The sequence below is a fragment of the Diabrotica virgifera genome, chromosome 3, assembly GCF_917563875.1.
Source record: "Diabrotica virgifera virgifera chromosome 3, PGI_DIABVI_V3a".
Classification (NCBI taxonomy): Eukaryota; Metazoa; Arthropoda; class Insecta; order Coleoptera; family Chrysomelidae; genus Diabrotica; species Diabrotica virgifera.
The window spans coordinates 30705192-30724881 of record NC_065445.1 but is presented as its reverse complement, the minus strand read 5'-3'; the positions used below and the strand labels follow the sequence as shown (position 1 = coordinate 30724881).

General features: G+C 33.4%; 2 protein-coding genes across 5 annotated transcripts in view; one reads left to right on the top strand and one right to left on the bottom strand.

Annotated features, from left to right (window-relative positions):
- LOC114324245 (dipeptidase 1) overlaps positions 1–19690 on the bottom strand; it is a 996635-nt gene that overhangs the window by 742929 nt on the left and 234016 nt on the right. The window lies entirely within an intron of this gene.
- LOC114324246 (glutathione hydrolase 1 proenzyme-like) overlaps positions 1–19690 on the top strand; it is a 189562-nt gene that overhangs the window by 165510 nt on the left and 4362 nt on the right. For 2 of the 4 annotated variants that reach the window (XM_028272041.2, XM_050646394.1), the window contains exons 6-9: positions 293–527; positions 666–868; positions 4582–4813; positions 11539–11658. In XM_028272041.2, coding sequence (XP_028127842.2) covers positions 293–527; positions 666–868; positions 4582–4813; positions 11539–11658 — 790 coding nt within the window. Of the gene's footprint in view, positions 1–292; positions 528–665; positions 869–4581; positions 4814–11538; positions 11659–11781; positions 12065–19690 lie in introns of those variants that run through there. The other 2 variants (XM_028272039.2, XM_050646395.1) reach the window with 2 other exon arrangements.

Here is a 19690-nt window from a genome sequence, read left to right as displayed (position 1 = left end):
CAGCATATTTCCCGCGCTCCTAATCAAGCTGAAATAACGAGAATTTGCTACAAGATTTATCACGTTAACGCGAGGACAAGGTATCGAATATCAAAAAACCCGATTTTTCAATTCGATAGTTGGAAATGGTAGGGACGATATATTCTCGGTGCGGTATAGCATACCGCATGTCAGTGGTTAAGGGTTAAAAAGGGTTAATCGTCCCTAAATTTATAAAAATATGATCAAGTACCAAAGGTAGGTGTATTACAGATATATTATAAAGGTAATAAGATTGTTTTTCTTAATTTAGATATATTTGGCAAAAACATATCGAAGTAGAACTTGGAGATGGTAAAAAACTAATAACGGCACCTCTTCCTTCTGCAGCTATTTCCGTTGCGCTTTCCTTAAAATTTATAGACAGCTTCCGAAATCTTACTAATTTAAATTTGACCAGCAGTCAAATTACCTCAATTTTGCAGGGGGCATACAAATCAACAGTTTACAACTATATGCAATCTAATAATGTTACTAATGTCACAGAGGTAAGCAAAAAATATTATGGCACACTACTAATATATATTTTATTTTTATAAACAACAGGCAGTTATAACCTAGAGCATTTTTAATAATCACAGTCATAAGATTTGAGTAAATTTCTTACAATATACCAATCATTTTAGGTTCTACAGACTGTTTTAAAGTTAGAGCCCAACAATTTTATTAGAACTTGGATAGCATATAGCAGAGTTCCAAAGATTTCCTCTATTGAAGCATCCAGTATTTTGCCAGATGATTACGCAATTGCCCATGTAAACGTTCTTTCAGTAAATGGGGATGCTGTATCTGTGACAAGTACAGATAATTATGAAAAATTATCGAAAATGTAAGTTTTTATAATTCAAGTAATGAAAAATGACAAAAGATATACACTGCGCGTCGGAGAAAACCAGCCACCCACAAAATGGGTCATTTTGATGTCTCGAATTTCTCAAGTCTGTTGACGGATTTAAATGATTTTTTAATATGTATGTTATAGCCATATTCTTTAAATTCTTGCTAAACAGGTAAATTGTCATTGTATACCGGGTGTACCAATCAAACTGTGTTTTTTTTTTCAAAGTTGACGATACTCTATGGAATATTCTGGCATTTATAGAACACTAAAATTAAAACCCAACTATAGTCTCAGGTTTTCTTAACACGTTGACGGAGAGTGCGTCAAATGTATAAACAAGTGTTGTGACATTATATCGATTTTGCAAAGTACAGTAGGGAAAAATGGAACGTCTATAGACGTTGTGTCACATTACATCAATTGAGATTAAACATCTATATACGTTTTGTCCGTCAACGTGTTAACATTCTGTTTTCTGATTCATTAATTTATGTTGGATAATAAAAAAGTTAGATACTTTAACAACTAGCCATGTTTTTCACCAATACAGGGTGTTTCTAAATAAGTGCGACAAACTTTGGGCAATTCTGCATGAAAAAATAATGACCGTTTGCTTTATAAACAAGCAAATGCTTCGTTTCTGAAATACGGGATGTTGAATTTTTCCTACAAACTGACGATTTATGTATTGTTCTAAAACCGGTTGAGATATGCAAATGTTACGATGGTAAAATGTTAAGAAAACCTTAGGCTATATTTGTACTAGAATATTCCATAGGGTGTGGTGAACTTTGAGAAAAAACAGTTTACTAATAAATAACATATCGAGTTAGTACAAATTTTATATTTTAGTATTGCTTATTGTATATCTATATATTATTAATATTATTTATAATTTAAACATATTAAAGTCAGAATTTGGTATTAGTTTTTTGGAATTAAATTAAATATAAGACCAAATACTTACGATGTCGGGATAGTATCACGAGGTTTTTTCCTGGTTTTTCCTCGTGATTTACTATGGAATATCTAACGCGAGAATTGTACTGTCATCGTTGCATTTGGTTGGCTTTCTAAAGACAGATCACATGCTATGATTTTTTGTGGCGGATATTCTTGAGTTGAGGTTGATTTCATGTAATCGAATGAACTATCTTTTAGTAAAGTCGTCCCAGGAACGAAGTTTTCTACTTTAAAATGTATAATATATGTCTGAATTGCCAATATAAATGAGTCAGATTAAATAAATTATTAGAAGAATTTTTTTTACTTAGCAACAACATTTTTGTTTATTTTGGTAGTATTTTGTATTTTGACAACGAAACTCGATTTGGGCTTCGAAACGTCAATAAAATTATTTTTTCAATTTAATTGTGGCTTATTTCCCAGCTAAAGAGTTAGTCACAATGACAATTTACCTGTCTAGCAATACCATCAAGTACAGCGATATTGCTAAAGAATAAGGCTACAAAATATTAAAAAGTTTATGAAATTCGAGACATAAAAAATGACTCATTTTGTAAGTAGCTCGTTTTCTCTAACGCGCAGTGTATATTGGAGATGATTCATATAAAAAATATCAAAGTATCATTATTAATACAAGGGGGCCAAAAAATAATTGTTTGAATTAAATTAATTGACCCAAAAAGAAAAATGTATGTAATTTATTTAACTCAAAAATGCTACTTTTCTTGCTACCATAAAGTCATGATGTGAACAAGTCAGATTCGAGCTCATTGGTACCTAGAGCATTAGTCCATTCTTTCACGGTTTTTGCTCTAAATTTTAAAGAACCGCTTGGATTAACATGAAATTTGGCATACGCATAGCTTACATGTCAAAGAAAAAAAGTGATATTGTGCCGATGTGTGCTTTTGCCCTGGGGGTGACTTTCACCCCCTGTTGTGGGTGAAAAAATATATGTCCAAAACAAGTCCGGAAATGGGTAAACTGACTAATTTTAAGTAACTTTTGTTCTATAGAGCTTTTTCGCCAAGTCAACACTTTTCGAGTTATTTGCGAGTGAATATGTTCATTTTTCAACAAAATAACCACATTTATAGACGGTTTTTCGCTGGTTTAAATTTTGAAATATATGCTTTTTTTTTAATAATTTAAAAATTGTTAGAGATACCAAACAGCTCGAAAAACAAAAAAAGTCAGATTTGCTTTTCTGAATATCATGTATTTTTTTGTTTTTCTGTTAGACAAAAATTGATCAAGATTTGGTGTTTTTAAATTTGCATACATTCGTAATCAGTGATTCGTTCAACCCCTTTTAACTACAGCACTTTCAATAATAAGGACTTTGAACCGATGAAACTTACAGATCATATAAACAATATATACACGAGTCAAGAAACTTGTGAAGTCGTTACGATTAAGTTCATTTAAGATACTAATTAGGGGGTGATTTTATCGATTTTTTTAACAAAACCAAAAGGGACTAACTTTATTTTGAGCGTAACTTGTTTAATTTTGATGCTAAAAATTTTTTTTATAAAACAAAAATGAAGCTTTTTTTAAACACTTTAAATAAGTTGTAATGAGTTTTCCCCGAAATATGCTTCATTTTTGGTTATTTCACGTTAAAGTATTCCATTTGGAATTTGACGAATATGAACCTATTTTTCATTTGCTATAACTCTGCTTCTACTAAACAAAAAGACGTGATATATACACTATTTTTTTAAATTTTTTATAGGCTATATTTTTGCTAAGAATGCTTTTTCGACAAAATACTTACTATTTGAGTTATTTGCGAAAAACCGTCTAAAAGCGTGGTTATTTTGTTGAAAAAATGAACATATTCACTGCCAAATAACTCGAAAAGTATTGACTTAGTGAAAAAACTCTATAGAATATTTATAATAGTTTGGACGAATATTTTTTAACCCCCAAGAGGGGGTGAAAACCACCCCCAGGGCAAAAGCACATATCGGCACACTATCACTTTTTTCTTTGACTTGGTTAGCTGTGTGTATGCCAAATTTCATGTCAATCCAAGCGGTTCTTTAAAATTTAGAGGTTTTGCAATATTTTACCGTTAATGAATGGACTACATGAAACATTGAATATTTTAAACATCCATGTTTAATTTCAAATTTTATTTCCATGTTCCTATGACGGATTAATTGTAAAGGGGTTTTACTCAAATATTTTTTACTAAAATTTTATTTACTGCTGTCAGTAAATAGAAAAAAAATATTTATTTCACAAATAAACATTTCTTTTCGCTTAAATTAAATCACAAACAACATTAATTTAATTTAAGCGAAATGCAATGTTTATTTACCAAATAAACATTTTTTTCTATTTTCTGACAGCAATGGAATGTATTTTGAGTTAAATTAATTCCATACATTCTTCTTTTTGCTTCAGTTAATTTAATTCAAAAATTGTTTTTTTTTTTGGCCACTCTATAAATAATGATATTAATATTTATATTACTGAAGAAAGAATTGAACATTCTTTTAAATGAGCTACAATACGACTCCCATTCCTATTTAAAAAAAATCATCGATTACGTCATTATGCTCAGATGGATGACGTCACTAGTATGAAGTATAAGCCAAAAAATTACAATTCATAAATAAAAATCGACCTGTTTCGGGATTTTTCTCCGAAGTCGTCCATTTTACAGAAAATACATTTATTCCATAATTTAGCCCCTCTCTGTATATGTATTTGTTTTATTACAGGTCGGGTATCCAAGATTTATCTAAAACAACAGGTTTCAGACGAGACAGATTTTCTAGCACCGATTTGGATAACAATACAACGAACGACTACTCCTCTTTTTATAAAAATGACCGTCTGTCGGAGAAATATATATCCGTTGCGTGTCCCATAATAATACTGGATAAAGATAAAACCGTCCTTTTGGTTACTGGAGGGATTGGAGACAATACATTGTTATCCAATATATTGCAGGTAAGAAAGCATCTTCAAAGGACATTAAAGTGATTATACTCTTTAAGTAGGTGTGTTTAGTATCCAATATTCATAATTCATATCTGAGAATTAAACAATATATTAAACGTCCGGTATACTGCCGTGCTAGGCCCAAAGGCGGTAACTAACATTTGACAAAATGGTGGCAATATCGATTTAAAAATTGAATGCTAAAATTTTGGCTCGTTAGGGATTTATGTACTAGCTAATAATTTTTATGCATGGATATATGCCCCAGTGTATTAAGAGAACCATTAATTATATTTTAAAACAAAGTTTTGTATAAAAAAAGGTAGATACCGCTAAAACGTTTTATCAAAAATAACTATAAGACTAAGCCTATTAGCGGTATTTGGTTTACAGTTGTGATTGATATGAAATAAAAAGCTTTTCTGTGTATTAAAGTTTATTAAATTGAAAAAATTAAAGTACTATTAAACGTTAATATTTTGTTGAGCCACAATATGACAACAACAATTTGGCAATATTTACTGGTCGTTATTTCTGTTTTCTTTCAAGAGTCAATAAATACATATTGGTTCCTTAATAATGATGTTCTATTTGTGATTCAATATAGACAATTAAATAGACAACCAAACAACATACCTTGTGTCTGGTACATACAAAAAACTTATTTAGTATTACAATGGTATTACCACAGTATATAGAGGTTCCACAGTAAAACCACTCCTTTGTTGGCGCTTTGATCTAAAGAAGTAATACCGGCAGTACGCAATTGGCAATTCACCAGTGGTGGATGCGGGTATTCCCTGTTAAAATCCGTACGTTTCTATGCGACTAGCAATGCGAGAGTGGGGCAAAAGGACTAAGAACATTGCGCGGTCGCCATGCGCGACTAAAGATTTTATTTCCAATTTTTCGGAGAGTGGTTCTACTGTCCCTCTTTATACTGTGGTATTACCTCAAAATTAACATTTTTCATAAAATCTTTTATAGTGCGTCTAATAATTTGGCCAAAAACTGTACTTATACTACGAAAAAAACAGAATCTGTTCAGATTATTATCAGGTTTTTAAACAGCTCCTGCTGTTAAGCGTTTTAAAGAATTCTTCAATTGTGAATTTAAACCATACTTTTCACTTTCTTAGCTATTATATTTTTATTTTGTTTCTTAGCGACAAAGGTTTCCTATTTTTTACGACATGTTATTATAGAGCTTTAAGATTTTTATGATCGCCGACAGCGACCCTAATATTATTATGCATTGTTATATTATTGGGCATTTCACAATATTATATTCAGTAAGATACCATTACTTACAGTAATTAGGACAAATTTTAACATTTTATTAGTTGTATTGTACAAACTAGTTATATGTTATGATTAAAATATGATCAAATTGTCTTTTATACCGAAAGATACCTAACTATGGGATATATAAGATTTTTAATATATTCAAAGAAATTTTTGTATCATTATCCAGGTACCTGACGCATTCTTAGAAAATTTATAAAGGAATAAAACCAGCATTTTTGTATAAAACTTAGGTAAAGGATTCTCAAAAGATTAAGTAAATATATCGCAAATCAACAATCCCGTATCTATAATGCCATTGTAAAACTAGACATTGTCTAGTTAAACAATGATAATAGCTTGTATTTAAATACAAAAAGGATGCAATCAATGGGACTGCTTATTCCATGTACGACCAACAAAGGGTTCATTACAGAAAACTTTAAGTATGAAACAAACCTTGCGAATGTACAGGCTGAACATAATTTTTTCCACCTCTTGTAATTGCTTTACAATAAATTGTTCTCTTTCATATTGTCTTCAGTGGTTTCACCTCGTGTTTCACAACTCTTACTCGACTCTACTTGATTTTCTAAACAAACATAAAATATTTTAAGTCACTTTTTCTAAAAATGTTTGTGGACAGCGTGTGGATATATTATCAAGTTTTTAAAACCTAATAAAAAAAAAGAAATATGAAAATCTCTTACCGCCTAATTAAAGGTATAAATCACCCACTTGGCGCAATGTCATATTGTTTAGGACAACATAATTGGTTAATTCTTGAAATGCTATAAACAAAAATGAAAATAAATTTTAACAGATATAATAATTTCGAAAAGTTCTTACCATCCTCGCTAATTATTGCTTTTACTAACACAATAATCTAACCATCTAAAGTTAGGCCGAATTTACTTTGTAATACTAAGGCGATTTGGCGGTTTCTAAAAATGTAGGCGTAGCATTCTTGAAAGTATATTAGCGGCAAGTGCAGTATGCTAAGGTATATGGACGGTAACTGTAGCAGGTACCGTCAAAACGCCATAGTATTTAACATTTGCCGCCAAATGGCTTAGTATTTTAATTAAAAAATGTAGATACCGCTAACAAAATTGCAATTTTATTTTAAATATATTGCTTCTACAACTCAAAAGACTTTGTAAAATTTACAAATATAAATATATCGCACACCTAGTTCAATAGTGCCACAAGTGCAAAACACAAAATTCTCGAGAAATGAGCACAACGTTCTGTAGCAAATGCGTTATGCCCTGTAAATAATTTATTTTGAGAATTACTGAATTCAAAATTACAATTTAGGTAGCAAATTATACATTTATTCGCTGGATCTTATTACAATTTATTAAAAATAAAACGCTAATTTTATTTTGATAGTTATGGCGATATTGCATTGTGAAGAAAGTCATTTATAAAACGATACCTAGGAGATACGGCGGCAATATAATGAAAAAATCAATTGATTTTTGCAGTTGTGGCCGTATTGAATTACATCGGTTGTATTGTTGTAGTGTATATTATCGCCACATCTTCTTGATTTTTGCAGTTGTGGCCGTATTGGACGTATTGAATTATATCGGTTGTATTGTGGCAGTGTAGGTATATTATCGCCACATCTCCCAGTTATGGCCATATTGCATTTTCAAAACCTCCAAAAACCCTTCAGTGAAATACCGAAGTAACTTACTTTATACTTATCCAAATTAATATTTTAGATCGGGCTGTATTGCATTAGATGGGACCTTATATAGGCAATATTTTACAGCCTTAACTCAAAATTCGAATTTTTTGCAGTTGTGGCACAATAATTGAACTAGGTGTGCGATATACTAAATACACTGTTCTACCTAGAAATACAAAAATCTCATTTTCTATAAAAAATCAGTTACCGCCTTTGGGCTTAGCACGGCAGTATGGACGTATGGAGGAAACGAAATTAAGTTGTTGCAAGCTAGCGTGTATAGCCTAATTTAACTTAATTGTTATTGTATAATTGCATTATTATCGCCGAACAAATCATATACAATATTTTGGAGATTGCACACAAATGCTGACGATTAATAAATCCTTTGTTCTTTAATATTTGGTAATAAGATAATTGTAATAACGCGTGTGGATTTTTGAACCTGAAATATATTGCCACTAAGAAAAGCGTACATTCATATTTATTCATTCGAATCACTTCATAAAGTCAAGATGTAACTTCAATAAGATGACTAGCTTTTATACATTATAAATGTTAACATAAGTCTGTATTTTGCCCGAGTCAGGTCAAATAAATTCGTATCATTGTAAATTTGGTGTTTCACTGCATACACGGCTCCAGCAGCGATTCCAGGCTCAGCTAGAAGTTTTAACTGTGTTGATATTTTTCTAGTGTCTATTCCCTTAAGAGAAAATGAAAACATATTACCTTACAGTGTAATCGAGAATTACATTCGTATTCGGTATCTTCATTTGGATTGTAAATCATGAATATGTTATTTACTTAGATGTGATTTTCACATACCCAACAGTCTTCTTTTAACTTTTCATATTTCCGTACCCTTCTTTTCCAAATTGGCGGAGTAGCAGTACTCAACGTTTCTTGTCATTTTTCCAAAACTGCTGTTTCACTGTAAATGTTATGGGCATTAAGTTTTGCATGGGATTGAATTCACAACGGTAAGGGGGCACATTATGTCCACAGCTACCTCGTCTATAATAAATATTTTTGGCTTTTCATTCCTTTTGGTTACCTGTAGTAATATGACTTGAAAAAATTCTGAGAAAATAAAATCTTTTTATGCGTTATAGTCCAATAAATGGCCGTTTTGGAGTGTAATTTCCAGGGGCAACTCCGAATTGCATGAAAATTTGGATTTAGGTTCTACTTACCCTCCACTTCAAAGTTGAATTTGTGCCGTTGGTTGCTTTTACTTGGGGGGTGACATTTACCCCTTCTCGGGGGATGAAAAACGCGTGTTTAAAATAAGGCCGGAAATGGATAAATTGACTTATTTTAAGCACCTTTTGTTCTAAAAAGTTTTTTTACGTAAGTCAATACTTTTTGAGTTATTCACGATTTAAAATGTTGATTTTTCGACAAAAAAACTACGTTTTCAGACGGTTTTTCCCAAATAACTCAAAAAGTAAATATTTTGTGGAAAAAAATATTTTAAGCCAAAGTGTAGCCTATAAAAAACAAAAAAAAAATGGTGTACCAGTATAGCTCATGAAGTAAAGCGAAGTTGCAGCTCATGAAAAATACGTTCTTATTCGTCTAATTCCAAACCGAATAGTTCAACGCGAAATCACCGAAGAAAGAAGAGTTTTTCGGGAAAACCTTATTAACATTTTTAAAGTATCAAAAAAAGCTTATTACTTGTTTTTTCAAAAGTTTACAGCATCAAAAATAAACGAGTTACACTGAAAAAAAAGTTGGCCCCTTTTTTTGGTAAAAAAAATCTTGAAAACCTCCCTCTACTTAGCACCCTAAATGAAATTAATCGTTTGGCTTTACCATCTATTTTAACTGTATGTGTATTGTTTATATGATCTGTAAGTTTGATTGGTTCGAAGTGCTTATTTTTAAAATCATTTGGTATTATAGTAAAAAAAAATTTCTAAAAATTTTTGAAAAAATTAATTTTTTCAAAATAACTTAAAAAAGTATTAGTGATAAGAAAAATCTTAAAAAGTAAAAAAATGTAGGTTTTGCTATAATATGCTAGTTTCATTTTGTTTCTCCGTAAGACAAAAATTGGTTAAGATATGACTTCAAAATTTGCATACACTCGTGATTAGTGACCCATTCAAGCTTTCTCAATTATAACCCTTTCAAAAATGAACACTGTAAACCGGTGAGACTAAAAGATCATATAAAAAATAGATAGGTAAGTAAATTGTTTTTAAAGCGGTAGCGATTAATTTTATTTGGGGAGCTAAGCACGGCGAGATTTTCATGATTTTTTACAAAAAGAAAAGAAAACTTTATTTTGAGCGTAACTCGCTTATTTTTGATGCTAAAACTTTTGTTATCAATTAAAACAAAGCTTTTTATAAACACTTTAAAAAAGTTTAAATGGGGGTTTTCCCGAAAAGTCCTTAATTTTTCGGTGATTTCACCATGAAATATTAGATTTGGAATTAGACGAATAAGAACGTATTTTTTCATGAGCTACAACTTTGTTTTTATTAGATTGATAGACTTTACTGATACACCATTTTTTTGGGTTTCTTATAAGCTACACTTTTGCTTAGGATATTTTTTCGATAAAATGTTTACTTTTTGAGTTATTTGCGAAAAACCGTCTGAAAACGTAGTTTTTTTGTCGAAAAATCAACATTTTCAATGGCAAATAACTCGAAAAGTATTGACGTACATAAAAAACTCTATAGAACAAAAGTTGCTTAAAATCAGTAAATTTATCCATTTTCGGTCTTATCTTGAACGTATGCTTTTTCACCCCCGAGAAGGGGCGACTGTAACCCCCCAAGTAAAAGCAACCAACGGCACAATTTCAACTTTGAAGTGGAGGGTAAGTAGAACCTAAATCCAAATTTTCATGCAATTCGGAGTTGCCCCTGAAAATTACACGGTATCGCCGAATTTCCCGTTCATTTACTGGGCTATTAACCATTTTTTTATTTTATGTACTGTCAAGGAGTGTGTTGGTTTATTATCTAAAATTTTCGAAATAAACTTGGGAGCAGTATTTCTTTCATCTATTTCACAAACAATATTTTTAACACAAACAAGTAGTCATACTTTTCACAGACAGTATTAATGTTATGGTTATAATCAGCCGATTTTGATTTTTTAACGAAAACACAAGACCCGCTCCATAATTAAAACCATGTTTTTCTCCAGTATACACTATAATATGATATATCTTTCCCTCGGTATCGGTGTTTGTATTGTACGACCTTTATCTACTTTCTCCCTTCCTTCACATTGTAATTAAATACATGTCTGCAATGCTTGAATAACTGTTAAGGGGGTAGGCGCAAATCTTGGCCAATGCTATTTAAATGCATTCATTTTTTTCAAATCCTGAGAAAACTAATAAATATTTTTGAAAAATTTAAACGCAGAATCAAAGATTATGTTATTACCGAGGGCCGAAAGTCCATCAGAATAAACAAAAAGTTTCTTTTGAATATAATATTTAAAATTAAAAATCACACTAAATTTTCTCTTTTTTCGCCCACTGTAACTTATTCAATTAAACATTATAGAAGTTTTCAGGGACTTCGTCTCTAGGTAATAATGTAATCTTTCATTCTGAGTTTAAAATTTTCAAAAATACTTATGAGTTTTCTCAGGATTCGAAAAGAATGAATGCATTTAAATAGCATTGGACCAAGATTTTGCGCCCACCCCCTTAAATAATTGTTTTAACTTGTGGTTGTATGTTTATGTAGTAACTGTATTACATGTCTATTTGTAGGTGCTTAACAACTTTATCTGGCGTAACATGGACATAGAAACAGCAATTTTGGTTGAAAACTCAAACAATAGCCAACTTGTCCCTCAAAATGATTTTGAAGAGGATATGTTAAGTGATAACGTGAGTATTGATTTGATTATTTTAAAGAAGGCAAAGTAGCAATACCAGCTTAAATTGTATAGTCAGAATTACTATTTGCTATGTATTTTATTAAAAAATATATTACCCTTTTTTACATTTTAGCTCAAAAACGAAACCCAGAAAACGAATGACAAGATGTTTGTTTCGGAGATTGGTGAGTTTTCAGCAGTTTCCACTATAGTTAATTCCAAGGCTACTGGCGTCAAAGGAGTATATGATAAAACAAGTGGAGGATCTATTTCCTATGTAACCTGATAACCATTTTTTCATTAGTTTCGTGACATATACATATTTATTATTTATAAACAAAACTAGAGCAGTTTCTACAAGAAAGGTTGGAGTATATATCTAAATAAATTAGAAATAAAAGATGAAAGTTTTTTAATTCGAATTTTATTTTAGACTTAGTAATATTGCAATCAATATTTTGAGCCATATTTTGTATCATTAGAATCATCAGAAGGCGATGACTATCGAATATTAAGCTTGATGTCTCATACCGTTGAAACTTTTTTTAGAATCATCCATACACATACAGAAATTACAAGAAGTGTGAGTTTCACATGAGTGACACTCAATACCCCTGTTGATATTCTATATCTAAATTCAGCCGTTTGGCCAAAATAAGAAAATACATTTTGATATACAAATTGAAGTCTGGGAACACCGTTGACACATTTAAAAATAGTAGGTTTGTAGGTCATTTGTATCTCGTAGGTAGTAAAGTAAAAATGTAAATATCAACCAAATGGCTAGTGTTTATAGGTTTTCACCCCTTGGTTTATTGACAGTGGATATTTGGGGTCATTTCGTTTTATTCCAAAGAACAGGTATTTCTTAACAATGAGTAATTTATAAAGGATACAGAAAGGGTAAAGGGTACAATATTTTACGAATTACCCAGTACACTAAATGTAGAGGCCTATAAATTTTTTGCAAAATGTTTTGCCGGTACTTCTTGAAGACGTGCTTTCGCCAACACGACGCGACGTCAAATGTGGTTTCTTCACGACGGAGCCCCAACACAATTTACCAAAGCTGTGAAAAATCTTCTGGATACTACATACTACTTATCCTCGTCGTGTAATTGTATGAATAGACTCATTCTGTGGCCACCGTGTGTCCCGAATTCAATGTATTGGATTTTTATTTTTGGGGACATTTGAAATCGTTAGTGTATGATAACCGACATAAAATCCAAACAGAAGCTGAATTATAGAGACGCATTTTTGGTGCTGCAGAAACTATCCGATATAATTTAGTTATATAACTATGACATTACTAACAACCGGATTCGTCGTATCGGTGCATGGTAGAGCTCACTTTGAACATTTAAGTATTATAAAAATTATTGTTAATTAAGCACAAACATTAAATTTAATTTTTAGACCACAAGTAAACAAATTACTGATAGTCGGAGCATAATGTAAAAAACCAAATTAGAATTATTAAACGATGTCTGTTGTATTGAATTCCCACTGTAAACTATGTAATTCAGTTAAAACCCTTGCATTCAACACCTTTAAAGCTTAATAAATACATAATACTAAAAAAGGTAAAGTGTTTTTTATTGTAAATGATTGACATTTTATCAATTCGTTTAAAATTATTCCATGTGTGTGTGTGTGTGTGTGTGTGTGTGTGTGTGTGTGTGTGTGTGTGTGTGTGTGTGTGTGTGTGTGTGTGTGTGTGTGTGTGTGTGTGTGTGTGTGTGTGTGTGTGTGTGTGTGTGTGTGTGTGTGTGTGTGTGTGTGTGTGTGTGTGTGTGTGTGTGTGTGTGTGTGTGTGTGTGTGTGTGTGTGTGTGTGTGTGTGTGTGTGTGTGTGTGTGTGTGTGTGTGTGTGTGTGTGTGTGTGTGTGTGTGTGTGTGTGTGTGTGTGTGTGTGTGTGTGTGTGTGTGTGTGTGTGTGTGTGTGTGTGTGTGTGTGTGTGTGTGTGTGTGTGTGTGTGTGTGTGTGTGTGTGTGTGTGTGTGTGTGTGTGTGTGTGTGTGTGTGTGTGTGTGTGTGTGTGTGTGTGTGTGTGTGTGTGTGTGTGTGTGTGTGTGTGTGTGTGTGTGTGTGTGTGTGTGTGTGTGTGTGTGTGTGTGTGTGTGTGTGTGTGTGTGTGTGTGTGTGTGTGTGTGTGTGTGTGTGTGTGTGTGTGTGTGTGTGTGTGTGTGTGTGTGTGTGTGTGTGTGTGTGTGTGTGTGTGTGTGTGTGTGTGTGTGTGTGTGTGTGTGTGTGTGTGTGTGTGTGTGTGTGTGTGTGTGTGTGTGTGTGTGTGTGTGTGTGTGTGTGTGTGTGTGTGTGTGTGTGTGTGTGTGTGTGTGTGTGTGTGTGTGTGTGTGTGTGTGTGTGTGTGTGTGTGTGTGTGTGTGTGTGTGTGTGTGTGTGTGTGTGTGTGTGTGTGTGTGTGTGTGTGTGTGTGTGTGTGTGTGTGTGTGTGTGTGTGTGTGTGTGTGTGTGTGTGTGTGTGTGTGTGTGTGTGTGTGTGTGTGTGTGTGTGTGTGTGTGTGTGTGTGTGTGTGTGTGTGTGTGTGTGTGTGTGTGTGTGTGTGTGTGTGTGTGTGTGTGTGTGTGTGTGTGTGTGTGTGTGTGTGTGTGTGTGTGTGTGTGTGTGTGTGTGTGTGTGTGTGTGTGTGTGTGTGTGTGTGTGTGTGTGTGTGTGTGTGTGTGTGTGTGTGTGTGTGTGTGTGTGTGTGTGTGTGTGTGTGTGTGTGTGTGTGTGTGTGTGTGTGTGTGTGTGTGTGTGTGTGTGTGTGTGTGTGTGTGTGTGTGTGTGTGTGTGTGTGTGTGTGTGTGTGTGTGTGTGTGTGTGTGTGTGTGTGTGTGTGTGTGTGTGTGTGTGTGTGTGTGTGTGTGTGTGTGTGTGTGTGTGTGTGTGTGTGTGTGTGTGTGTGTGTGTGTGTGTGTGTGTGTGTGTGTGTGTGTGTGTGTGTGTGTGTGTGTGTGTGTGTGTGTGTGTGTGTGTGTGTGTGTGTGTGTGTGTGTGTGTGTGTGTGTGTGTGTGTGTGTGTGTGTGTGTGTGTGTGTGTGTGTGTGTGTGTGTGTGTGTGTGTGTGTGTGTGTGGGTGTGTGTGTGTGTGTGTGTGTGTGTGTGTGTGTGTGTGTGTGTGTGTGTGTGTGTGTGTGTGTGTGTGTGTGTGTGTGTGTGTGTGTGTGTGTGTGTGTGTGTGTGTGTGTGTGTGTGTGTGTGTGTGTGTGTGTGTGTGTGTGTGTGTGTGTGTGTGTGTGTGTGTGTGTGTGTGTGTGTGTGTGTGTGTGTGTGTGTGTGTGTGTGTGTGTGTGTGTGTGTGTGTGTGTGTGTGTGTGTGTGTGTGTGTGTGTGTGTGTGTGTGTGTGTGTGTGTGTGTGTGTGTGTGTGTGTGTGTGTGTGTGTGTGTGTGTGTGTGTGTGTGTGTTTCAACGCGAAATCACCGAAGAAAGAAGAGTTTTTCGGGAAAACCTTATTAACATTTTTAAAGTATCAAAAAAAGCTTATTACTTGTTTTTTCAAAAGTTTACAGCATCAAAAATAAACGAGTTACACTGAAAAAAAAGTTGGCCCCTTTTTTTGGTAAAAAAAATCTTGAAAACCTCCCTCTACTTAGCACCCTAAATGAAATTAATCGTTTGGCTTTACCATCTATTTTAACTGTATGTGTATTGTTTATATGATCTGTAAGTTTGATTGGTTCGAAGTGCTTATTTTTAAAATCATTTGGTATTATAGTAAAAAAAAATTTCTAAAAATTTTTGAAAAAATTAATTTTTTCAAAATAACTTAAAAAAGTATTAGTGATAAGAAAAATCTTAAAAAGTAAAAAAATGTAGGTTTTGCTATTATAAATATGCTAGTTTCATTTTGTTTCTCCGTAAGACAAAAATTGGTTAAGATATGACTTCAAAATTTGCATACACTCGTGATTAGTGACCCATTCAAGCTTTCTCAATTATAACCCTTTCAAAAATGAACACTGTAAACCGGTGAGACTAAAAGATCATATAAAAAATAGATAGGTAAGTAAATTGTTTTTAAAGCGGTAGCGATTAATTTTATTTGGGGAGCTAAGCACGGCGAGATTTTCATGATTTTTTACAAAAAGAAAAGAAAACTTTATTTTGAGCGTAACTCGCTTATTTTTGATGCTAAAACTTTTGTTATCAATTAAAACAAAGCTTTTTATAAACACTTTAAAAAAGTTTAAATGGGGGTTTTCCCGAAAAGTCCTTAATTTTTCGGTGATTTCACCATGAAATATTAGATTTGGAATTAGACGAATAAGAACGTATTTTTTCATGAGCTACAACTTTGTTTTTATTAGATTGATAGACTTTACTGATACACCATTTTTTTGGGTTTCTTATAAGCTACACTTTTGCTTAGGATATTTTTTCGATAAAATGTTTACTTTTTGAGTTATTTGCGAAAAACCGTCTGAAAACGTAGTTTTTTTGTCGAAAAATCAACATTTTCAATGGCAAATAACTCGAAAAGTATTGACGTACATAAAAAACTCTATAGAACAAAAGTTGCTTAAAATCAGTAAATTTATCCATTTTCGGTCTTATCTTGAACGTATGCTTTTTCACCCCCGAGAAGGGGCGACTGTAACCCCCCAAGTAAAAGCAACTAAATCATCTTGGAGGAGATTACTAACTCAGTGAGCTTTATTAGTGGACTGTTTAGCATAGGGTGAATTTAAAATAGAATAAAAAAAATAACAGTAAAAAAACCAGACCTTAAAGTAAATTGTAATAAAAATATTTCCTACCTTGTCATTTCTCGTTGCACAAGCTGGAGCAGGCCTGCTATTTTTCGTACTGCTATTGCTGAGTAGTATAAAGTATAAATCACTCGCGAGGACTATATTGAGTTTCTATACACTTTTCGGAATGATTGTAAGTGACTGTTAACCAAGAGAGTTGGTTGGCGAATTGTCTTTTTAAAAATGAGGCGAGTAGGCAGGTAATTACATACAAAAAACTTTAAGGTTTTTACTTGAAAATAATGATAAAAATTAATACATACTCACTGAATTAGGTATTGGCCTACTCGTATATACGGGGTGTCCCATAATATTGAAAAGAAAATGAATTAAAATATTCTTTACAAAAACAAGAAAATTAAAAATTGTTATTCCTACTTATGTGGACGAACCACAACCGCCCACCACAATACGCAGTATTGTTACGGCTCAAAAGGCAAAGGACATAATTTTACTATAGAGCGTTTATATATACCACTATTAGTTTTCACTGTGGCCACTCTAAATATACCATCAGATCCAGGATGAACCTCAATTATACGGCCCAAAGGCCATGGTAGCGGGGGAATATTATTTTGGCGGATTACCACTAAGGTACCTAGTTGGACGTTTGGAGACGGAGAATTCCATTTAGCCCTTTGATGAAGAGTTTGAGACTTTCGAAGTTTGGAAGCTCTTATAAGAAAAGGGCCCGCAAAATCAACTCCAACATTACTGAAAGGTTTTAGTTGAGATATTCGAGCTAGCGGTAGATTTCCCATTAACGGAACTGGATACAAAGGATTCACCTTAAAGCATTTAACACACTTAGACAGTACTCTACGAATGGCTCGTTTGGAAGATATAATCCAAACACGCTGAGAAAGTAGGTATTGAACAGTTTGAAGCCCGGCGTGTAGATATTGCAGATGAGTAGATTCAATAATCATATCTGTTAATTTACAACTGTTAGGAAGTAATGCCGGAAATTTGCGATCATACGAAATGGGCACATTACCTAGGCAACTACCTACACGTAGAATTCCCTTTGCATCGATAAAAGGTGAAAGCTTTCTTAAATTTTTTGGAAGCAGCTGTTTATCTTGGATAAAATTTATTAAAGTATTAAAAAAGATCTGCTGTGTTTGTTTAACAAAAACCAGTAAGGAGTTATGTTGCTCCAATAAACTTAAACAACCTATTTCCAGATTACCATATCGGTTTTTGGTTACATAATGGAAAAAACGAATAATGTAACACAAACATCGAACACACCTATTTAAAGACGAATGACGATCCAATAAAATATCTAAAAAATTATTGGGAATTTCAGCAATCAATGCGACAGTCCGCACTTCCAAATTTACATTAGTAGACTCCTTTGAATTAAGTTCAAAGAACGTTAGCGGATCAGATTGTAAGAAGGTTGGCCCCGCCCACCATTTGGAACAGTTAATTAACTCAGAGGGTAAGCAACCCCTTGAACCAATGTCAGCAGGATTTTCTTCAGAAGGAACATAGTGCCAACATGAAGAAGTTACTCGTTCCTGCACATAAGCTACTCTATTGCTCACAAAAGTTTTCCACTGATGAGGGGAAGATTGTAACCAACGTAATGTAACAGCAGAATCAGAATAACAGTATATTTCCTTGATTTCTACTTTATCTTTAATAACAGAAGAAACAAAGGAGACTAGTCGAGCCACTAAAACCGCAGCAGACAATTCTAATCTTGGAATAGTAAGTCCCTTATTAATGGGTGCGACCTTAGATTTAGCTATAACAAAAGAAACAAAAGGTTGGCCTGAAGGTGATAAGCATCGAAAGTACAAGACAGCGCAGTAACCTTTCTCGCTAGCGTCACCAAAACAGTGAACTTCTAAGCGTAAAATATCGTCAATTAATAAACGACGAGGTAAATTTAATTTACTCAAATATGCTACATCATCAATGTATTTTTTCCACAAACGGATAATTTCTTTTGATGGAGCATCATCCCAACCAATCTTTTGAGTCCATATTCTTTGAATAAGGTGTTTAATTAGAAATGTTATTGGAGATAAAAATCCAAGAGGATCAAATATTTTTGCTAAATTGGACAAAAGATGACGTTTTGTACAAGAAGAGTCTAAAACTTGAACTTTAAAAGCAAATGTATCCGAAGAAGCGTCCCATTCCAACCCTAATACTTTAAGTGTTTTGGACGAAATATCATCATTAAATGTAAGAGGTTTTATTGCTAAATCTGATACAGCTAATCCTTTCAATAAATCGGGTACATTACTGGACCATTTTTTCAACTCAAAACCTCCTTTGGCAAGTAAGGCAATAAGTTCGTCTCTTAGTGCTAAGGCATTTTCGAAACTAGGACAGGAAGAAACGATATCATCAACGTAGGTTCCAGTTTTAAGTGCCTCGGCTGCTAGAGGAAACGAATCCCCGTCATCATTAGCCAACTGATGCAGACATCTAATAGCAAGATAAGGAGAACAAGAGAGACCATAAACAACTCTGTTGATACGAAGATCTCGAACAGGTTCAGAATTATTAGAACGCCAAAGTACTCTTTGATAATCTGTTTGAGTAGGATTAATTAAAATTTGCCTATACATTTTAGAAATATCGGCCGTAATTACATAACCATGCAATCGAAAATTAATCAAAATTGTACAGATGTCAGTCTGAAGCTTAGGACCAGTGAATAATTTGTCATTGAGTGAGGGTTGATTTGGAAGATGCCCGGAACCATTAAAAACGACCCTTAATTTACTTGTTAGACTTTCAGGTCTTAAAACACAATGATGCGATAAATAGTAAACATAAGGTGAATCGAAGTTATTCAATGGGACAGGTTCCATGTGACCGAGCTCAACAAATTCCTTCATAAAGGTGCGGTATTGGTCATAAAGTTCAGGAGATTTTTGAAGCCTTCTTTCTAATGAATAAAACCTACTAAGAGCAAGTGATCTAATATTAGGAAAGACAGGATTTTCTTCCTTAAAAGGTAGATCTACTACAAAGCGTCCTGAATGTTCACGCGTATAAGTATTCATAAACATATTTTCCACTTTAGCGTCATCAGGAGCTAAGCAAAAAACTTCAGGGACTGCTTCTAATTCCCAGAATTTCTTTATTTGCTGATCCAAAGAAACCGTATCTTCAACTTGGCAAAATAAAGACGTAAGAGTAGGTGCCTTTGAAATATTTACTTTTCCCATAAGCACATAGCCAAATATAGTATTAATTGCATCAGGTTCATCTTGATTGCCGTAAATACGTCCATCCAAAAGAATTGTAGAGAATA